Source organism: Marmota marmota, unplaced genomic scaffold, assembly GCF_001458135.2.
Source record: "Marmota marmota marmota unplaced genomic scaffold, marMar, whole genome shotgun sequence".
Classification (NCBI taxonomy): Eukaryota; Metazoa; Chordata; class Mammalia; order Rodentia; family Sciuridae; genus Marmota; species Marmota marmota.
Genome location: NW_026000057.1, coordinates 43948511 through 43972256, shown reverse-complemented (window position 1 = coordinate 43972256; position 23746 = coordinate 43948511). Strand labels below are relative to the sequence as shown.

The 23746-nt window shown below is 33.3% G+C and overlaps 1 protein-coding gene across 2 annotated transcripts in view; it reads left to right on the top strand.

Moving 5' to 3' along the window:
* Ndst4 (N-deacetylase and N-sulfotransferase 4) overlaps window positions 1–23488 on the top strand; it is a 267266-nt gene extending 243778 nt beyond the window's left edge. For both annotated transcript variants that reach the window (XM_015484669.2, XM_048813840.1), the window contains exons 8-14: window positions 610–706; window positions 5514–5637; window positions 7517–7691; window positions 13175–13345; window positions 14374–14483; window positions 18092–18194; window positions 20051–23488. In XM_015484669.2, the coding sequence (XP_015340155.1) occupies window positions 610–706; window positions 5514–5637; window positions 7517–7691; window positions 13175–13345; window positions 14374–14483; window positions 18092–18194; window positions 20051–20170 (900 nt within the window). In that variant the 3' untranslated portion in view covers window positions 20171–23488. The remainder of the gene's footprint in view (window positions 1–609; window positions 707–5513; window positions 5638–7516; window positions 7692–13174; window positions 13346–14373; window positions 14484–18091; window positions 18195–20050) is intronic.
* Window positions 23489–23746: the final 258 nt, after the last annotated feature.

Sequence of the window (23746 nt, the reverse complement as noted above, 5' to 3'; positions counted from 1 at the left end):
TTGTATACTTTAATTGAACTTTGGAACTTGAATTGTAATAAGCATTTCTAGATAGATCTTCAGTTTTTAATTGGATAAACATATTCTGTGTTGGAATAGAATGCTGAGAAGTTTGATATTAGCAAAATGGTCAAAGGAATTGTAATTAAAAACAATTCATTTGACTGGAACTATCAAGAAATTTTTGTCAAAGAAAATCCCTTTGAATGGGAAACAAATGAAAATATTTATATTTGGCCTCTAATATTTAGATGTTTCCATTAGAATTGAAAATGAGCTGTGAAACTATGACAAAAGTCTAGTTAAGGTTTCTAATAGGCAGCTGTAAAACAAAACCCCCTGAATAGAGTAGTATCTCAGGACTTAGTACCCAGCCGAACATCAGGTGATGACAGTAGAACTATCTGATGCTGAGTTGCAGGCTTGAGGTGACAGAAGACGCCAATCCCTTTGTAAGAAAAGAATTTGGAAATCAGAGAACCAGAGTAGGATCTAATGCCTGGCTCTAGGGGATCAGACAAGAATTTGATCTCACCTTTTGAAGGATTGTTAGGGAATAGAGACAGGCCTGCAACACTCAGTAAGATTTACTATTCTTCCTTTTTGCAGAATCCATGTGATGATAAACGACATAAGGACATCTGGTCTAGGGAGAAAACTTGTGACCACTTACCAAAATTCCTTGTGATTGGGCCTCAAAAAACAGGTAAGCACAGTCAATTGTGCTACTTGCTTTATTATTATTATTATTATGCAAACTATTTTTGTATGGCATCATGGGACCAGGTTTTGCTTTGTGAAATTTTTTGACATCCATGCAAATTCATTATTGAATTGCTTTTCTTCCCCATGAAGTCCCTATATGCCAGGAACCTCATGAAGACCTTAATGTTGCCATTAAATGCTCTAATTACAGATTTTAAAGCTGTTTCAAGGTACACGCCCAATTTTTGAAGATCTTGAATTTATGTGTCACCTGACTTTTAATTTTTACTCTTTATATCTTTGCTAATTAATTCCTGAATTAAGGTATGAAAAAGTGATTTGAACAGACTTAAGCTATTTTATGCTGCACATGAGCTTTGAATTGATTTTTGTCCAGAGCCACTGCCATGGTTGCTTTCAAATATCTTACATGTGTGATTTATAAAAATAATAAATTATCACTAATATGCTTTATTTTCTGATAAACCTGAGTTTTACCAGCCATTTTTCCCTTGGTATTTTCTCATGCATTAAAGGACAACTGTAATAGAACATGGTAAAAGAGAGTGCAAGTATTTCACCAATAAGATGACACTTTCAATTAGAATATTTTATACTTTCTTCAGTATGTGACAGGTTTATACACTTTGCTCATGTCCTGATTAATTAAAGTTTTTATTGAGTTGCTGTATTTTGAATTCACTACTTTGACTGAAAGCATTTTCATCAGTGAATGCACAAACCATAACCCAAAACAAACAGGCGCAGTAGTAAATAAGCCTGACCCCGATGAAGATATTTGTAATACAAGCAAGTAGATCATTTTAAAGGTTGTGGGCAAAATTTCCAGACTATTAGATATTGGTTGTTGAAATCTTTCCTTCCTCTAGGAATATAAATTGCATTACCACAGTAAGTTAACACATGTGCAAGGAGGGGGAAAAAAGCAGAATGTATTTTCAGATAGATCATTTTGTGTTGTTGTTGTTGTTGTTTAAAATGTGCATTAATTTTCTACCAAACCCCTTACATAAGTGCTAACTCTGGAATGACTACTAAAGAAATAAAACCTTCCTATATTGTAAAATCATGTTAAAAATTTAATTTAAAGGCATGTCCTCTGTCATCTGTCATTGAATATTATTGCTTCTTAGTTCTCCTAGAAAATTACAGGTTAGTAATGATAAATATGTTTTTCCTCCATGCTCTTTGTATTTATAAAGACAGTAAGTTATGCCTTTAGATTTTATATTTGACCTACCAGTATGGCAGTGATAAAGATTTTTGCTGGTTTTGGCTTAACCAAGACAAACAAGTAAGATGTTCAAACAAAGAAATTGGATGATAATATTTTATGTACTATGAAAATATTATTCCAATATGAAAATGGTTGTAATAATTCCTAAAAACCCAATCAGAGAAGGCTAAAATCATATTTTGTTCTGTATTATTTTCATTTGCACAGCTTCCTCTGCTGTCAGAGACTGTAAATTCCCTAGAGGGGAGTCACAGATAAAGCCTAACAATCTGGCCTCAAATGCACTTGCCTTATAACAATTTAAACATGGTACATACATCCCTTACAATAATGTAAGATACCAAAGAGGTCCTCAAAGTCTTATTTTCTCTGTTGTTGTGGGAGAATGGAAGGACAGATGTGACATCCCACCTTGCCATTGCCAAATCTTATGAAGGATTTTCATTGGCTAGAAGTAGGTCAAGGAATGAGGGCAAAGAGAAGACAAATAATCAGAGATGACAGTAGCCCTGGACTTAAGATACACAAAGCTCAAATTGTGGCCCTTCTCTATTCCTTCAGACAGCAATGAATACTTCATCATTCAGAGTCAAATTTTAGTATTGCCATGAAAAAGAGAATTTCTAATAGGGTCAACTTTTGTGCAATAACTACAAGACCATAATTCGTTGGCCATAAATCTTCCAGAAGATCAGCTTTCCCATTGTCAATATTAATTTCTCATGATTTGGCTGTCTTACTCTGGTTTATTAAAACTAAAGAGGAGTTGATTATATATAAGTAGAGTTTCTCTTAGAGTATACAAACTCTAAAGCGTTTTCTTCTTCTTTCACAAGATATATCAAAGAAATTAGATAAGAATGAGTGACAAGGATAATGAAACCACAGGTGATAATAAAAATGTATACATTTTGAGGTTGTAAGCCCAGATTTTAGAGCTGATTCTGTGACTATGAAACCACGTGTCTCTTGTCCCTTGTTGAGAGAACTTTCCCTCTCCTTTCTGTCAGAGGACTCCTGATGTTCTCTAACTCCTGATGGAATGAATCTATAGGGTTCAGAAAACAAAGGCTTTGACTCTCTGTATCCCAGGGGAGATCTGGATTCAATTCCACAAGCATCCCAGTGATTAAACACTTCTTCATATCACTGAGGGACATTATAAAATATCTATTAATTCCGGGCACAGTTGTGCATGCCCGTAATCCCAGTGACTCAGGCGGCTAAGACAAAGGGATTGCAAGTTCAATTCTAGCCTGGGCAATTCAGTGAGACCCAGTCTCAAAAGGAAAAATAAAAAAGACTGGAGATGTAACAGTTACTGAACACCCCTGGGTTCAATTGTCAGTACTAAATATAAAAATAAAACAAAATATATTATTGACAGTTTAGCAATAATTTGGAAATCGTCCTGTATCTAAACCCTAGGTTCAACCACATTCAAAACCTTAGCAATATTAAATTTTTTTCTTAGCTGTCCTGTAGTTCTGAAATCTCTTTCTTTCTCTTTCCTTCTTCATTCTCATAATGAGTTAAATATTTGAAGGTAATTCTCAACTTAAAAAGACAGTTCTGCATTCTGTGAACACTTTCAGCTTTTGACTATGTCTAATTCACTTTTTCTCTGAAACACTTATGCTCCTCCTCTCACATTGTATCCTTTTGAACTCCTGTTATTTTCAGGAACAAATCAGATCCGTTCTTCAAGACTCCTCTCATCCCTCATGACTTTTAATCTTACACTGTGTTTAAGATACTTCTTTGGGTGGTCTTAAATTCTCTATTTTGGGTGTTTTTTTTTTAGATGGACAGAATAATTTTTGTTTTGTTTTGATTTGGTTTTGGGTACTGGGGATTCAACTCAGGGGCACTCAACCATTGAGCCACATCCCCAGAATTATTTTGTATTTTATTTAGACACAGAGTCTCATTGAGTTGCTTAGAGCCTTGCTTTTCCTGAGGCAGGCTTTGAACTCGTGATCCTCCTGCCTCAGCCTCCTGAGCTGCTGTGATTACAGGTGTGCACCATGGCAAATAGCAGATGGACAGAATACTTTTATTTTATTTATTTATTTTTATGTGGTGCTACTAAGGATCGAACCCAATGCTTCACAAGTGCTATGCCACTGAGCTATATCCCCAGCCCCAAAGTCTCTAATTTTTAACCAATTTTCTCTCTTTCAGTTTTCTTTTAAGTTTGTTTGACTTGATTCTATAATTATTATTTCTTAAAAGTCTTTTCAATTAGTAATTAGCCTCCATAAGGGAATATCTTATTTTTTTCCATCCTGTTAAACTGAGAGCCACCCATTATAGATGTTTTAATGTGTCTGTTGTATCTTGTCTACTGTGTAAAGTGATAGTCTCACTAATTCTTAGAGCACAGTAGCCTTTGCTCACAAAAGTTTGAATTGTATTAGACCAAAATGCCACTTATCTGATGACCTCTGCTTCCATATCTCCCAACTGCAATGATTATTATTCTGCCATCCCACATATCATCTCCAGTTCTCCCAGGTCTGAGACATCTGAAAACCCTACTTTATTCTAATGTGTCATAAAAGTTGTGAAACTTTTCAAGAAGGGAATCCTTGATTTATATGAGCTATGATGACCCAGTCACTTCATGAGTCCTTTCTGCTATTTCTCCCAGTCTCTGGCCTGTCATTGATAGAAATAAGCTTCATGGATCATATCTGAGATGTCTATATGTGGACACTAAATTGGTTCCACTGGCTAGTCTGTTCTGCCTTGAATATCAGTCATCAGATTTGGTTGCCCTGTCCTTTTGGGAGAGAACATTCAAATGGCCATCTTTCTAGAATTCTGAGCTACTCTTTCAATCTTGTTGAGTAACACTTAGTTTTCAAGGAAAAACTTTAGAATTACTTCCTTTTGGAAACCCTCACTGACTTCCCAGAACTTAAATCACCCATTCTTCTCAAATGTTGTAAGAGCACACTAGTTGTCTCTTATTATAATATCTTGCCCACTATATTAAAATTTCCTTGACCCAAGTCCTTGCATGGACTTTAAATTCATCAAGGGCAGTATACTTGTTTTTCTTATCAAGAGTTATCACCAACCATTACTTTAGGGTCATATACAGAATAATACAGCAACATCTGTTGAATAGTTAGATTTTACCTAATCTGCATTTTAATGGCAGTTCAGGACCCATCAGTTTCAGGTACTGTGTCTGATGCTAGAGATAAAGGTAGAAGCACCCCATGCCCTTGATGCTCCAGGAGGGAAATTGAACTGTATTATTCCTGAAGTTCTACTTTGGCTGGATTATCAGTCTGTTCTAATTTCGCTGTGTACTCATATTAAATCAGATGTTTAAGTAAAAAGAATCACAGAGAGAGATAAAGACACACTTGAATTGTTACTACATGAAAAATACCTAAGAGATGTCAAGGACATCATTTTGACAACGGAAAGAGTTGGTCTTCTGAATATTACTTTTTGAGCAAAGGAAAATACTATAGTGACAATTTTTCTTTCATTTTTATTTCATATAACCTTTACCTTCTTTTTTTTGTAATAGGAACAACTGCACTTTATTTATTTCTTCTTATGCACCCTTCCATCATCAGCAATCTCCCTAGCCCCAAAACATTTGAAGAAGTTCAATTTTTTAATGGAAACAATTATCACAAGGGAATTGACTGGTAAGAAAAATAACAAAAACTCCATTATGAACACATGCTCCATCACTGCAGAGCAATTATAGATGTATGCATGGCATCTGCATAATTACAGAATAAATTTGTTATGCTCAATTCTACCACAGTGAATTAGAAATTAATTTATAATGATGATATGTTTAATCAGTGTTGCCTATAATTTGATTTGGACAGTGCAATAATGATAATATTTTTCTGGTAAGTTAATATGATTGAATAAAAAAACATTATGTGATATTTTTCATCAGAATTATTCATAAGGATATTTAAAATTCTCTTTAAGCCTACTATTATTTTACAGTGCCTGAATTTTTTTTATTAAACGCATTACTTTGTCTTCACAATGATGCTTGAGGAAACAAATAAATCAGTACGTTGCTTTATTTTGTACTATGTGACATGTATCTTCATTAACCCCATAGACTGTATATACTGTATTACAATATAAGCTGATGTTTGTCATGCAAATAATGAGAGCATTTCCCAAACCATATCAACTCTAATAACACACATGCATGAAAAAATGTTAATTGGTACTTGAAAAATTATAAGTAATTTTAATTATCATAAAATTTTTCATAAACTAAAAAAGAATAAACTTGGTATTGGAGATGATATTCACTCTGGTGAGTTTTCCCTAGCTCTATCCCAATTTGCCAAGACAATATTGTCCTAAATTTAATTTTTAATTCTCAGGTATATAAGGCCAATCTTACCTGAGGAAATTTCCCTCAATTTTGTGGGTCATCATCATGCATGAACTTGTCCTGAGTGAAAGACCCATTCCTTTTAGATGCAGGATTTAGGATTAATGTCAATCAAGAGCAGTGCCAGTGAGCATATCTGGTTTTCCATCATGAGCAGAGATGTGACCATTTTATGTCTAGGATATTACTACCCTACCTTAATTTTAAAAGACTAAGTATTGAAATTACATGCATATTATTAAAAGCAGAACAGCAGTTTTCTCTTATCTGTGAATTCAAATGGAACACAAATTGTTAAGCAGGAATATAGATGAGATTCTTCAACACTCCACATTTGGGAAACATAATAACAAATGTCAAAGAGGAAAATAAGTGTCTTATATGAATTCTTAATTGCTCTCATTATTTATTTCTAGAACATTTGAGGGTTAGAGAAGTGATGAGCTGTAAGGAGGGTTACACACATAATTAAAGCCTTGTACTGAATTAACCTCAAAACATATTGATTCCATAATCTACACACAGAGGAACGTTCCAACAGCATATGGAGAAATGAACCTACCGAGGCACCACAGGATCAACTGGCAGGAAATATCCCCTTAATTACTCTAGATAGACTATAATGTGCTCACATTGCTACATATACTACAAATTATGCAGCAGCTAAAAAGGAGAACAGCCATCCCTTAATCTGTTTAGTATTTTATAGCTATTTTGACTTGCACATTTTTGTATCTTGTGAACTTCAATCTCACCTTAAAAATTTCTTTCACATAATTTGCAAACACACATTAACTATATTAAAATATTAGCGAAGCAAGATGGTATAATTTTCTGTTTTCCAGGAATAAACAATATTTCTGTATTTGGCTTTTGATAACACAGAGTATCAGCTCAAATGTACAGTATTTTCCCTTTGTTCTGTATCAAAACTACTTACTCCATTTCATTCCTTCCCCTGCTCCAAATAAGTTATTATAATGATAATATTTTGTGCTTATTCATACTCAGTGTGTATTGAATATCTGTTATTCGGGCTACTTTATAGCATAATAATTACAAATTGGTCAAATAAGTGTAAAATGTTCAAATTGCTTCCTAATCAGAGTACAGGTTAAATCAAATCTCAGGTTAATCATCTCTCTCTCTATCTTCAGGTATATGGACTTTTTTCCTACTCCATCTAACATTACAAGTGATTTTCTATTTGAAAAGAGTGCTAATTATTTCCATTCAGAAGATGCTCCCAAGCGAGCTGCATCTCTAGTCCCCAAAGCCAAGATCATCACAATCCTCATCGACCCTTCAGACAGGGCATACTCTTGGTACCAGGTATGAGCAATGAAAAACACTGCTGAAAGCATTTAGTCGTAGCTTGAATATAGGCAATGGTGAATCATGAAAATAAAAACCAGATACACTGAGATTCAAATATAAAAACACATATGTATACATATATATGTATTTGTTATACATATATTCATACACATATATAGTTGTACTTGTATAATGTATAAATATGCATATATTTATGACTATAAAAATTGAATATTTAACTCATACTATCAACTTGGACAAGGATTTTCAAGCATAAAATAATAGAAAAAAATCATATGTCAAAGAATTAATAAATTGCCCAAACTATACAATCATGTCAAATGTTGGTCTTTAAAAAATTAACAAAATTAAAAGTCAGTATGTAAAAAGGATAGCTTTAATAAATACAGGGTAAACAATTTATAAACAAAATTTATAGGTAATTCTTCCAAATCACTAAATAAAATGAACAGTATCAGTAATAAAATGAACAAAAGGCACAAACAGACAATTGTATACACGTACAACAGAAAATTGTATACACATTGCTCAACAGTTTATGGGAAAAATGATCAAACCAATTAGGTATCAATAAAATATAAATTAAAATGAAAGTTTTATAATATCTTGACAAGATTACTGATACTTCTGCTGGCAACAGTGTGATAATAAAGGTTGATAGCATTCCAAAAGAAAGGTACATTTGGGATATTTTCTGAAAACTTGTTTGGTAAGAGCATCAAAAGGTGTGTAAAGATCTTTTCAGTGTGATTCCTTTTTTGGGATTGAAGGCACAGAAAATTTCAAAGGTATGAACAAATATTTACATACATTGTAGCACTATCTATAATAATAGGAACAAACGAAAAGGTAAATGCCTGACAATATTGATTTGTGTCACACTGAAGTGGAATATTGTATGAGTATGTTTCATTATGGTTCTAATCAATAAAATGGTAATTAAAGAATTGTGTTTATTCTGTTGTGTGAATAGGTACTAATCATAAAGATAAATAATTAAACATTGTGATTATGCTGTGAGGAAGTACATAAAGGTGCTCCAAGAGAATTCTCTAGGGAAATGAACTACTTGGAACTGAACGATGAATACATAAGTAACTGTGTGAAGGGAGAAGGCAAATGGAGGAGAGGGAGAGGTATATGCAAAGTGCCCATGGTATATAGAACCATAGTACACAGAGGCACACCAGGGCTGCCATTTTTTTTTTTAGCAATTAAAAGCCTTTGCAAATAGTAATCAGTGTGTTACTACCAGATTTTCATTTAGAAAACATTATGTTATCTGCTATTTGAAGAATGGATTGGAGTATGACAAACGGTCATTCAGTGAAGTCAAACTAGAGGGTATTGCAATAGGCTTGCTGAAAAATAGTGGTATAAGTAGAAAGTGAAGGAAGTATAAAAATATTAATAGATGTTTGGAGATTAGAATCAATGAGCCTAAGAAGGAAGTATGAAGGATGAATCAAGTTTCCTTCCAATCTGGGAAACTACATGATGCCCATGCACTCCCATGCAAAAAGATGTCCTAAAGAAGGATACAGTAGATCTCCTGGTAGGGCAGGAGGTGTGAGGCTAATGAAAAGAAAAGGATGATTATGACATATGGATTCTCATCTTAACAGAAAGGAACAGTAGAATTTATTGGCATTATGGGGAGGGGGTCCCAGTTGGAGACAGAAATCTTTGAATCTGCCACATGAGCCATAATCACAAAAATAATGAAATGACCCAAGGAGATAGTTTAGAAATGAAAAGCACAGAGCAGATAAGGTATCAAAAGGGACAAAAAAAAACAGTCCCAGTGAAGAAATTCAGGAACATGGTGACCTGAAATTTAGGAGGAGACAGTGCTGCCAAATGCAGGTGGTGACACAGTGACAAAGAGCTGCTATGAAATTACACAATTGGGTAAAACAAGGCCTTAATTCTTTTCATTGATTTGAAAGATAAGGCAGGAGTTAAAGCCCCTAGCCACAGAGTAAAAAGAGAAAAACTAGATGGGTTTGGTTGTAGAATAATAAGCAGGGATGAAGGAATAGTAATAGCATTTGCAAGACTCAAAAATTGTGATTTTAAAGAGAAAAAACAAGGTGTTGTCTTACTATATAGGAGCTGAAGTGGGATCAAGGGAAACATAGTATGTGTTATGTAGTGGTGGTGATTTGATTTAAGATAGAAAGTTTCCAAAGAAAAAGAAGTACAGGTAAGGAGAGAAAATGAGTAGTAAACCCTGTGAAGAACCAAGAAGTGATAGCCAAAGTAAATAGGTTAATGAATAAAAATACATTTTAAAAACATGAAATTAAACACATAGAATTTCTAAGGAAAAACTATATTGAAATATATTTATCAGAATATTTTAAACTAGTAATAGTTTTATTTACTAAACCATTAATGACAAGTTCTAATGGCGAGTCAAACCACTGTAATATTGATGAGCATAAGCAACATTTTGATATGTCTGAAACACCTATAATGTGATATAAAAATAACTGATTTTTGTTGGTGGCAAAATTACAGGTAAGATAATTAGTGTGTCTACTGTCATCATTCACAATTAAAGGAAATGTTAAATTTCATTTAGAGGTTGCTGAAAATAAAGAGCTTTTGTTGTTATTGTTGTTGTTGTTGATCCAAATTCATAGACCTCACTATATTCTATTAATGGGTCTCTGTCTAAAAATCTCTGGCATGAAACTTGAAGGATGTTGGAGAGGATGAATGTATGTGCTAGTAAATTCAGAAGCCTGGAGTAGAGAAATGGAAGACACTGTGATGGTCTGTCCTTTGGGAAATTAGAATAGTTTAATCTGATGAAAAGGAGACCAATAGATTAGGGAGCTTGCATTTTGAAGAGATGAATAAAAGGGGATATGAACTTGCACATGAGTGGGATAAAGCTGACCACAGAAATGTAAATTGTCTACAGGAATGATAACTTATTGAAATTGTTGATCTTGAATTGTGGTAACAGGGTATATATATTCCAAAATATCAACTATGTGAATGAATTTTGTGTATGTGTATGTTTAATAAATATGGAAATGAATGGGAAAATTAGGAAGATTTACTTAAAGAAAATTTAAGGGTATAAAAGAAAATTTAAGGGTATAAGACAAATAATTTCCATAAAAATTTTATTCTTCATTTTTCTTGACTTTGCAAAATTTCTTCAATAATATGTATTACCAAGAATAAGTAACAAAAGCCAAAAATGTGACATTACAAATTGGCATTAAAAATAGTTGGGGATTTAAATAAAATGCTTGGATTAGAAGCAAGATTCATAAGTTACCATCAGAATCTTTGAATCAGTGTTCCCACAGGATACAAAAGTAAGTCTTTCTCAGTTTATGAAACTCATATTGCAAAGCAAGATAAATTTATTTTTTTTAAATGGTGCCAAAAACATTAAGATGCTAATCCTTAATTATAAGTTTTAAATATTTGGAGGAAATGTTGAGGATTTTCCTAGCAGAAAACATAGTCATTGCTTTTAGCAAATTAAAATAAATTTTTCACATAAATTAAACCATTTAAGTAAAATAGAATTTATATAATGTATGTCTTCTTTGTACCTGCTTTTTCAAATAAATTCTTTGAACATACAGATTTGAAAGGAATTATTTTTTTCTGATAATACTTTTTATTGCCATATTGCTGAGAGCAGGGCCCCAAAGTGTTCCACACTTCAAAATAATGTAGCCTATTACTTAGCTAGTCCTGTCTATTCAGTAAATACCATAAATCCAAAGCTCAGCAGGTATAATTCAGAAACTCCTACAAATGTCACCTGCCACTGTAATTTCTACCCCATATTTTTATAATGGACCTCACAGAGAACTGAAGTGCTATTTTTGCCATAAAATATGTCCCTTTGTGACTTCCAGGTCATATTTTTATGCTAATCTTAGTCACAGGAATATGAAGAAAAGTTAGTGCTAAACTGGTATAAATCAATACAGAACAGATTAAGTACACTTCCTGATTATCACTGTTTATAATAGAAATTTTAGTGTTACTGTCCTGCATTCATATGCCTACGGCTTATTTATAATTCTTTATTCATATGATCTAATTTCTATACATTTTGTTTATTGAATGAACTATAAAATTTCTGTATTCTCAGCATAGTGAATGTACATCTAGGAAGGACAATGTATATACAATAATTAGGGGGATATTATTAGTCCCACCAATTTTCCACTCACTAGTTACTCTTGAACTATTCCCCACTTCCTAAATAATCTTTACTCTTTTAGTTGTTTTATTTCTAACTCAAATATAAGGCTTATTACTCACATATGGGGTCTGCTATTACACAATCATATCAGATTCCATTATATTTTCATCCTTAGCCTTACTAGATTTTCTTCATATTCACTTTTAGATATCTCACACCACCAAATCATTTATCCCTTCACGCATCATCCACCTTCACTCAAACTTACCTTATATGATAAAGTTCTCTTAGTTCCTATGTTCGTTTATTTCGGATTATCAATATCTTTCTTGTAACATATTAACTTAAAAGTTTCAGCCATTGAAAAATGTTCTTTTATCTGTCATCAGAATTAACCCCTTATTGGCTTGGCTGTCACCACAAGTAACTTATACTGCTAGTCAAATACATGACTTTGTTACAATCTAGTACTCTATTGACTCCCACACTAGATTTGATTTCTTTGAAGATAATGGTTCTAGGTTATATCTTTTTATCTCAGGAACCTATAGCTGTTCTTTGTTCTAGAAAGATGCATAATAAATGCTTGTGAAATTGTATTGACTGAGAAATTCATCTCTCATTGAGTTGGGCTCTTTCCTGCTCGACCAAATGAAAGTTTGGTATAAAAGACTAAGAGAATTTTGTACTGAAAAAGTAGGAGTGAAGTAGTACTTGGGAATTAGCAGTGTTAGTTGGAAACCCATAGGAGAATGAAAGAACCTTGATTAACATCAACATGAATCTGAAACCTAAACAAACATGATAAATAGATATCTGCCTTCTCCACAGCACCAGCCATACTGAGAAATGGAAACGTTAGACCCTGGAGGAGCAGCTATAATGAAATAGTGGGCTCTGTAATATGTAAGCCCACTCTTGCCCATCTGAATCTCATTTTATCAGACTTGATTTGTCTTGTCCCTGATACTTTTTCTCTCCTAATCAGATCCACACAGAAAATTCTTGTACTCTGTCTCTGCTTTTCAACTAAACATCTTAGACATGCACATAACCACAAGCTCTCTGCATATCACCTGATGTGTAGTGAAGGCTGGTATTTTACAATAAGCAATGTGCCAGTGCCTATTTTAATAAATGCAGTTTTGACCATATTTTTCATTCTATAATCAAGTACCTTTATTATTTTGTGATATGAAAGACACACACATCTCACACGTGCACACACTCATTTATATAGCTACAGAAACATTTTGAAAAACTAACCTTACAACTGACTTTTTGTTTAAAGCACCAACGATCACATGAAGATCCAGCTGCCCTGAGATTTAATTTCTATGAAGTTATTACAACAGGATATTGGGCCCCATCTGACTTAAAAACTTTGCAGAGGAGATGCCTAGTACCTGGATGGTATGCCGTCCACATAGAAAGATGGCTAACTTACTTTGCAACTTCTCAGGTAATGTCCTGATATTAATTTCCTCTGTTAATTACATCATGATTGTGTTTCACTGACAAACAGAAAAATGTGAACAAACATTGCCAGGGATAGAAATTTATTGTCAAAGAAAATTGTATGTAAAGACGAAATGTGAATTTTTATTTTTAATTTCACAATTACTATTAAAATTCTATTAAGTGACTCTGAAACACATTCCTAGGATCCTCTTTTGAATAGTAGCTGGTTTCACAATGGTAAGTTCTCCCAAAGGAATTTCGTATGATTCACAGGCAACACCTTTCAACTACTAGTAGAACTGACAGTTAATTTGTGGATTTCCTTATAAGGACAGAAGGAGCTCATGCACTAGACCACCACAATACAAAGTACTGTAGCATTTCCCGGAGTATATAATATAGCCCAAAATAAGGATTTCAGGAAATATCCATATTCTTATAGTTTTCATTCCAGATCAGGGCATAATTGAAGGCCCAGAGAATGGACTTCAGCAATGACATGTTTTTCTTTTCTTTTTAAACATTCCTTTGGTAAATCTGATCTTCTAGAACAGTAAATGAAGGTCATAAAGACAAGAACAAACATCTTCCTCCACCATCTTGTCATGGTTTATAACACTAGATGGATCTTTTTGATCTGGATGACCAGTAGTTCTGTCTTTGACTCCAGGTTTGCCCGTATGAGATTTGGTAGTCGGGATGCTTATCTAATTACACTACAGATGGAAATATTCTGTTCTCACTGAAGTACTAACTCAAGAGAGTGTGTGTATTTCTGACTTAGAATAAAGTAAGTGAAGGATTATCACTTAAGAACTCCCAAAAAAATAATCCCCTATGGCAAACTTTAATTATTGTTAATTGAAAGGATGCAAGAAGAGCAAACATTAAAATGTGTTCTAAGTAGTTCATGTTTTCTTCCTATTCATACTGACCTAATTTATTAATGTCATACCAGGTCAAGGGAAGCAGCACAGTCTATTCAATTTAGTTTTGTTCTTCATAAAGTGACTATTTTTAACTTTACAGTTGCTAATTATTGATGGACAGCAGCTGAGATCTGACCCAGCTACTGTGATGGATGAAGTCCAGAAGTTTCTGGGAGTTACACCTCATTACAATTACTCTGAAGCACTAACGTGAGTTTATTCTCATGCTTGATTTCATTTCCATTATTTGCCATCATAAATTATCACTGGTAGGTGTGTATATAGCACCATTAATACTAGCTATGAATTTATACATCATTTTGCCACTCAAAAGCAGTCAAAGAAATATCTTCATTACTCATGTAGTGTCTCCCTTTTGAATGCCAGGAATACTTTATCTTATAGAGTATTATAGGTATTTCATATTATGATGAATGAATTCCCCTATTTTGGAGCTTTTCCCTAGTACCAGTTTGGTTAACTAAACTTTTCACAAGTCTACTCTATGCAGAAAGTATCCTAGAAATTGAAGCTACCAAGATGAGAAATATATTCTCTTCCTCTGAGTAATTTACAAGTTAGAAATGAAATATCGATGGACATCTTTCCTTCTGTGAAAGTGCCCAGCCCCAAATTGGGAATGAAGTACATTCATGTTTCATTCTGTATTTACTAAAATATTTACAAATAAATGAAAGCATGTATCATACTCCAGCTGTCCATTGTTGCATCTCCAAAACTACTGGCATGAATTAACAGCTATTTTAGGACACTTATGGATTCTGTAGCTCACGAATTAGTCAGGCACAGCTGGGATAGCTTGTTTTACTCATTATCTCAGGTCACATCTGGGAGGACTTGAGTATTTCAATATGACCCAAATGGTTGAAGACTGAAATCATTGGGAGGCTTCTCCATCCACATACTTGGACTGGGATGGCTCAAAGGCTGTGCTTAGTAGGCTGAAGATTCCACGTGGCCTCTCCTGGTACTCAGCTTTCTCACAGTGGCTGCGTTCCAGGAGGGAGTGAAATGTTGAGGAAGCTGTGGTGCAAGAGAGTCATAGACTTCTCTGACCTAGACTTGCAAGTCATAGGACATTGCTTATGCTGCCTTCTGATGGTTACTGTGGTCACTAAGGCCAGTCCAAATTTAAGAAAGGAAAATGAGATTCCACCTCTTAATAAGGAAAGACAAGGTCATGCTACAGAAGAGCATGTGGGATGGAAGATTTTGTTACAGTCATCTTGGGAAAATAAACCCATATATTAAGGTAATTTCAAATGGGCAAGGAGGAATATAAACCAAAATAAAATCTCCAAGAAGCCAAAACATATTTTAAAAGGGCATGGACTTTGCTCATAAACATTCCCCCCACAAAGTCAGATACAAAGTCTATTAAATTTTACACAAAATTCTAACAAGCCTGATTATGTAATTTCCCAGTTCACAGCAGATTAGAATCAGCAATTAGACAATTAGAGAGGGTAATGGAGGGACAGGAAAAGCAGTAATAAGATTTGGTTGTTCCTTATCCACTAAAATAACCCTAATGAAGTTTTTACCTACACATGAAAATAGCAACAAAACAAGGCATGCCCCTGTTGATTTAGTAGACAATCTTCTTATAATATGTTTTGCATTAATAGTTATTGATGCTGACATACCTTCCCTGCTCCTCAGTATTAGTTTAGGCAATGCTTCTATCCTGTTTACTACAAATAGTTGCTCGTGGTTCAATAAACCTGTGAAATCATACTTTTGGGAGGAAAATTATAAGCAACATAATGGGAATTTTGATATCTCTCACATATCATAAAATTAATAACTAGAGTGATATTAAGTGTAATAAAGAAAGTCAAGTGTCAACCAACTCATCTTCTAAAAGTTGACTAACAGTTATTTGAGAAACATTTTCCATCTTAATTTCACAATTTCATGCCTACTCAAGTAAAACAATGAATTGATACAACTTAGGGAAGATAAATAGCCTTTGTTAGATTTAGGATATACACAGTTGCCAATACAATAAATGAAAATAGGACAGCAAAATGACGTGGATTTAAGGTTATGTCTATCCTTTTTAAAAAACTTTCAATACTCTAGACTTGCAATATTTTAAATGGCTCTTCTTGCTCAGGTTGTACTAAGCTCTGCTTCACATGGCTGCTGCAGAGAGCAAGGAGAGACTACAGTCCACCCTGACTTCTCCACACTACCTGAGAGCAAAGGAGAGATGCTCAGTGTGTGTATAAATATCTCAGCTTTGTTGCCAGCGCTGTATTTTACCTTAACACAGTTAAATATTCTCATCCTGAGGCAGAAAATGCTGTTTGGGGCACTGTTATGCCGACTTCCCCATCTCATTTTGCACAGCATGCTGAATTGTTTTTCCTCTTGGGAAATTAATGAAAACTGGAGAAAGGACTGTGATAGGCAGGGAGCAGATTGAAAAGTTCAGGTTGGAAATGACTCTGTCTTCCTTTTATCCATTTAACTAGTGATGTATTTAATTTTAATTGATAACATGTACTAGGACAACTTGGACTGCAAAGATCAGGTCTCTAATAATAGGCTGGGCAGAGAACTGTGAAGAAATTTCCTTCTCACCCTAAATGAGTTCACATATGTGCAGACGCAAATTGCAGGTGTACCAGTATTATAGGAATGGGCCCAGGGCAACAAAATATTCCGCAACTAATTAACTTTACATCCCAGTCAATTATGCTTCATCCTTCTAAAACATCTGCTGAGCAACAAAAAATGCAAACCTTTTCAATGTTTTATGCATGCGGCAAGTCCCATAGCAATAAATTTAAAATTTCCCTGCTTATTTGGTTCATTCTTTCATTTTCCCTATCTTGTTAGTCCTAAACAAAAATTCTTATACATTTCACTTTAAACAAAATAATTAGGCCACACATCCTTCCTTTTGTAACTTGGTGCAGCCATGGAAGCAAAACAACATTAGAATTTCCTTTAAGAGTGTAGGAACCTTAATCATCCAATAGGATTATCTGCCTTCAACAAAAAGAAAGAAGAGCTGTGTAATCTTTCACTCACCATTTGTATTGCCGGTATCTCATGTTGTCTAACAACAATATAATTTCCTTTTTTTAAAGTGAAAACATTTAAACTATTAAACAAAATGAAGCGTTTTCCAAGTTGGAAAGTTTAATTATATTTGTATTCAGAGTCATATGCCTACATTACATTTAGGTTTTTTTAATATACATCATAGAATGATTTCAAAGAAATGTGTGTGTGTGTGTGTGTGTATGCATGTGTATGAATGATTGAACTCAGGGACACTCAACCACTGAACCACATCCTCAGCCCTATTTTATTTAGAGACAGGGTCTTACTGAGTTGCTAGCACCTTACCATTGCTGAAGCTGGCTTTGAATTCCTGATCCTCCTGCTTCAGCCTCCCAAGCCACTGGGATTACAAGTGTGCACTACCATGCCCTGCAGTGTCAACATATTTTGTCAGTGATCATAAGCAGATAAAATATCCTAAAGGTACTTTATATATGGAATGTGATTTTGATGTTGGTCCCTGATTTTATATAGAGTCATAAGTAAAATATAGAATATAACAATTTCAATGTCAAATTAGACTGAAGGCATTACTTAAAATGTATACTAATAGTTTCTTTTATCTCAATGTCCCCTCTCAAATCAGCTGAATCTGTGGAAACTAATTAAGTCAAAACAATGGGCATGAAAAACTACATTTTCTTTATTTAATTGGTGAGGCTCTCTCACTGAAAATTCCATATACAGTTTATAATCTTTAAATGTTTCATCTAATATAGGTTTGATCCCCAGAAGGGCTTTTGGTGTCAACTACTGGAAGGAGGAAAGACCAAATGCCTTGGAAAAAGCAAAGGCCGAAAATATCCACCCATGGATCCAGAGGTAATATTCTCCTAATATGAACTGCTATAGCAAAAAATCTGTTTATACAGCTATTTCAAAATTAGTAACAGAGATATGCTCCCATATTCTGATCTTTTTTTTTACATCAGTAGTTTATACATTTAGAAGATGAGAGAGATAACTAGATAGACAAAGGGTTGATCAATATCCCTATAGATTGTTTCCTATTGGAATGCAATTCAAACTTAAATATTTTCCTTTTCAAATGTGTGAAATACTTGTTTAGCAAACAAGTGATTTTTACATAAAATATAGAAAGATCATTCTTGTACATTTAAGACACTTATCCAGTCCCTGCACTATGACTGATCCTGAACTAAGCAATGGAGAGGATACACATATAAAATAATTATGAACCCACATTTATTAGAGGATAGAGAAATTAGTTTTGGTCACAGATTTACAATAAGATAACAATGACAAACTAAATTCCAAAAAGACCAAAAAAAAAAGAAGAAGAAGAAAAAGATAAAGAAAATCTCAATAGAAGTGAAGATAAGTGAAGTAAAGTGTTAGTGTTATTCTAGGGATGGGAAACCAACAGCAATTGACTCAGGTATCCTGAGTATATCTCTGAAGGCAAGGTGTGCAAAGGGAGGACGCCAGTGATGCACGTGTTACTATGGAGACAGAAGTACCAGAAAGTCCTTCAACTGTATCTCTGAACTCAATAATTTCAAAAGGATTTCAGAAATCACTTTAATCTGCCAAAAATCAATGTACTGTTCCCACTACTGCTATAAACATCCAAATTTGAAGTGTTTACACTCTGGTTTAAGGGTAGAAATGCAACGAGAGGCCTGGTGAATGGTCCAAGATGCAATGTAGTTGTCTTAAATCCATTTCCACAGTACATACAAAAGTTTCCAGGCAGTTTTATGAAGAAAGTGACCCATTCGTGTTATAATATTGGGGAGAGCTTGAAAGAGATGGTAGAACTTTTTCATGTCAGATAGACAAACTATGTGTGGGCCATTGCCACCTATACTTACATGGGAAAAGTGTTCAATTCCGCTGATTTGCTGAAGATTCACAGAACTATGTAAACTGGGTTATAATATGAAGGAAGAGACATCAAGAAAAAAAAAAGAAAGAGACATCAAGAAAGAAAGGCTAATTACAAATTTTCTGTTTTCCAGAAGTTTGTGTAAATAAAAGTGAACCATGAAACTAAGACCATTGATATATTTTAGCCTTAATTTTTACCATTTATCTAATAAAGGCCAATCTCTCCAGTTTGACAAGTAATATAAGAATTTTTTAAAGACCCACTTCAGAGATCTTACGGTATTTTGAAAGTAGAAAGCTCTTAATGATTAAAACCATCTATATTTGATCTGAATAAATATAGAAAAATTTTCTGTAATGTGGTAAATTATTTTTTGCAATCATAGATTTCAGTTTTTGTGATTATTTGTGCTTACTTTTAATTTTTATTCTATGGTGCAATTTTTAAAAGAAAAGTTATAATATGTTTTGCATTAACTTCTATATATTTGCTTCCTCACCAGGTACCTACCTATTCTTCTCTAGTATTATACTTTCATTCTCACTTTTTTCTCTGTGGGATCATCATGTATCCCACAATAAATATGTATTATAATGATAGATAAGTCACTTAGCACACACCTGGACCTATTTTTTTTTTTATTTTTCAGCTATTCTTTTTCCAAATTTTTCTAAAAGACAAAAATGAGCGATGTTTGAGGAAAAAAATAAGGTAGTTTGTAAACATCTCTATCATAACAGAATTTCTTAAGAAATACAGGTTTCATAATCTGGTTTGAGAATATGATAAATGCTTTCAATCTTTTTTTTTTCTTTTTTCTTTCCAGTCTAGAACTTTCCTCTCTAATTACTACCGAGATCATAATGTGGAACTGTCCAAATTGCTACATAGACTGGGGCAGCCTCTGCCATCGTGGCTAAGACAGGAGCTACAGAAAGTGAGATAGCACTGGAGACAAGAATCATGCCTCTAAAGATATTTACTTTACTATTAAGTAGAAAAAGCAAACCCCACAACTTTTACCCCTTGTTGCATCTGTGATTGTCAACAGAGGACTATATGAATAAATTTCCTTCGATCTTTTTCATAAAATGAAAACTGTTATATATGCACGTATTGGCAGTTACTAGCACCAATCCCTATGTAAGCTCTTCAGAAAAAAAAATTGTGGGGTTTTGTGGTATTACCAGTTTCTAGTGTGGGGACTATCATACAGCTCAATTCCTCTGTTAACTAATTTTCAGAAACTGTGTATGACTACTAATGCTGATTATATGCAAAGAACCTATTAAAATTTTGAGGAAAAGATAAGGACTGAGGTGTTTGTAAATTAGGTTAGTGGTAACCCAATAGCTGAATAAAGGGCCAACATTTTCCCTTAATTTACAAATAATTTGGGGTTTTTTTTGAAAAGAAATTATAATATCACACACATTTATTTTTGAATAATTTTCATTTACTTTATTTAGCCCACATATATTTTTCTCTGTTTACTTCCCTTTATGAATTTCCTTGACTTCCTAAAGAAGTTGTGAAGTTGTACCCTGCCATATTTTTTGTGTCTTTTCATCTTGTAAAAGGGGCCTATTTGAAAAGTTCTGTATTCACAGATATCACTGGTTCGTCAAACAGGAGAGACCATTCTCAGTGAACCTGACATTGTGGTTCCACTAAAATCTATTGGAGAGTTTCAGGGGGGAATTAAAAAAGGGAGCGGGGGTAACTGTATAACATCACTATTATGTGAAAGGCCATCTTGAAATGGGTCCAGAAATCTTAGCCTACAGCATATTAATCCACATAATTTCACTTTGACAATGATGAAGTAGTTATATATATTTTTTCACTATAGAAGAAAAAATTTTATTGATAATTCTGGAATGAAAACACCAAGTTGTATTTGCAGGTATAGTGAGGCATTGTGCCTTCTATATAGTATATGTCAATCTTTTTAAAGCATGAATTTTTCTTATATGCCAGTATATCTACAATTATAGAAGATTATGTTTTTAATGTCTATTTTAAGAAAGAAATATAGTCTAAAACTTACCTCTTCAAGCATCACTAATTCTCTAACTTGAACCTAATTACTCAGTCATGTCACCCAAAAATCAATTTCTAGAAAAGAGGTAATCTTTCTGTCTTGGAATTATAAGGTCCTATCATATTTGGAGGTTATTATCATGCTAGTGGGATTTTTATCCCATTTGTCAATGATGATATATTAAAGCTTGGTTAATCTTTTCCATGATACATGAAGGCAAAATTTCAACAGAACAGTAAATCAAACTGACTCTGGTAATATTACCCATCAATCCATCCTTCCCCCAGAGTAATTTTTCAAAGACTGTAAATAATACTAATTTTCCCTATAATTTGAGAAATTATGTTTGCACTAATTCAGTAGCAAAATGAAGGTCTATGTCTTTGTTTTTCTGTATTTTGTTTGTTTTATTTTAAGCAAGCAAATCAAATTTGGGCATTTTAAAAGAGAATCAGGGTTTTTACATATTTTATTTCAGAATCCAACTTTGTGTTTATGTTTCATTATGATTTTTATCTGTTTTCTTTAGCAAAGAAAGTTCTTGATCTTTTTTTATTCAGAAAAATGTAAGATTTTTTTTTCATAGGTACAAGTTGATATAAATGTCAGTGACTTTGGTGGTTCCACTGTTAGATGAGCAGCTCCAACTCACCTTGTTACTTAGGCAGGTCTGTGCTTCACAGCATCCTTTAAGAACACTTAAATAGAGTAATTGGGTATTTCTGACTTTCAATTATTTGTATACTAGCCTCCTCTTGTGTATATTCTAATTCTTTCTTAAGATTAACTCTTTTTTTGCCCAGTAGAATAAAAGAGATAGTGATAGGATGGAGGGCATATATTTTTCAAGTGAAACTGACAAACCTCAGGATACTCTAGTACATCATCAGATTTTTTAAAAATGTAACCCATTTTCTGAATTTTCTCCTTGTTTTCTAAATAATGCATACAATTTAATTTATCTAGTTACAAATATCTGAAAGCAAAAATTTCCCAAATGTGACTGTCCTCTTCTCTCCTGGTTATTTCAATCAGTGTGTACATTTTTCTTATTAAGTTTGATAACGAAGACAACAAAATATATTTCAATTACATAATTCATCTGCGTCTGACAATAAACTACTTGGGACTCTGGATTATAAGATTTTGTACCACAGTAAATCAGGAAAATCTGTATCTTGTGCTCGGCACAGGGGAACACACCTATTTTAAGAAAGAAAAGTCTAAAGCTTATGTCTTCAAACATCACTAATTCTCTAACTTGAACCCAATTACTCAGTCATATCACCCAAAAATCAATTTCTAGAGAAGAGGTAATCTTTCTGTCCTGAATTATAAGGTCCTATCATATTTGGAGGTTATTAACATGCTAGTAGATATTACATTGTGGTAGTAGACCTGTTTCAACTATTCACTCTGGAGGTTGAGACAGGAGGATCCCTTGTCCTTAGGAGTTTGAGGCCAGCCTGGGTAACATAGTGAGTCCCCATCTCAACAATAACAACAATAACAAAAGGATATCCTTATTGATATCCAGAATAACTGATTCAATATTTAATATATGTAATTCTTTAAAAATTTAAATTAAATTCTATTTCCTGGTTGTAAATGAAGTAATTTTTAAAAATTTAAAAATACTTCCTGAAGCCTTTGAGCATACTAATTTCTTCTGATTTTCTTCATGTCTTTGCTCAAGTTGCCTCTCAAATATAATTATTAGTTACTTTGATAAAGGCAATAACAATATTTCATTCTAATTCTTCATCAAAATATTATATATGTTTGTCAAATACTCATCCCTAAAATTCTATTTTATGAGAAGTCATCCAAAATCAATTTATTTTTGTATTTAACAATGACTCAAATGTAATTAAATATACAACAAGGAAGAGCACTAGTACACTTTCTATCACTGTATTTTTTGTTAAAAAAATACAACTTTTAGTTTAATGACAGATTTTATTTGCCTGGATTTTAACACGCATATCTTACATTAATTTTACATAGTTTTGTTTTTCTCTCTCACAGTTTTAATGTAATATAAAGTGACCTATTTACTATGAGTAATAATTTATTTCTAGTTATAGACAAAAATATAAATAGATATATTTATGGTAGAAATATATCTTAAAAGTTCTATTTCTGGTAGCTAGATAATATTAATTATTTGTTTGATGGAAGTCCCTCAAAAACAATAATGCCTAATGATTTCAAAAAGAATAAAAAACTGGTAGTCTTGCCAATAGGACTGTTTTGTTTTTTTAATCAACTATAGGAATACAACTTAGACATGAAAATACACATATTTTTAAATATATATGCATTATGCAAATGTATATATGCATATATGTTATGTCTGAGAAATTTCAACTAGTTTTTGACCACCCAAATTCCATTTTCCACGTCTGCCAATGAGAAAGGTGGGAAAAGCATAGAGAAACTGTCTTTACTGGAATGTAAACTGTTAAAGTAACTGAT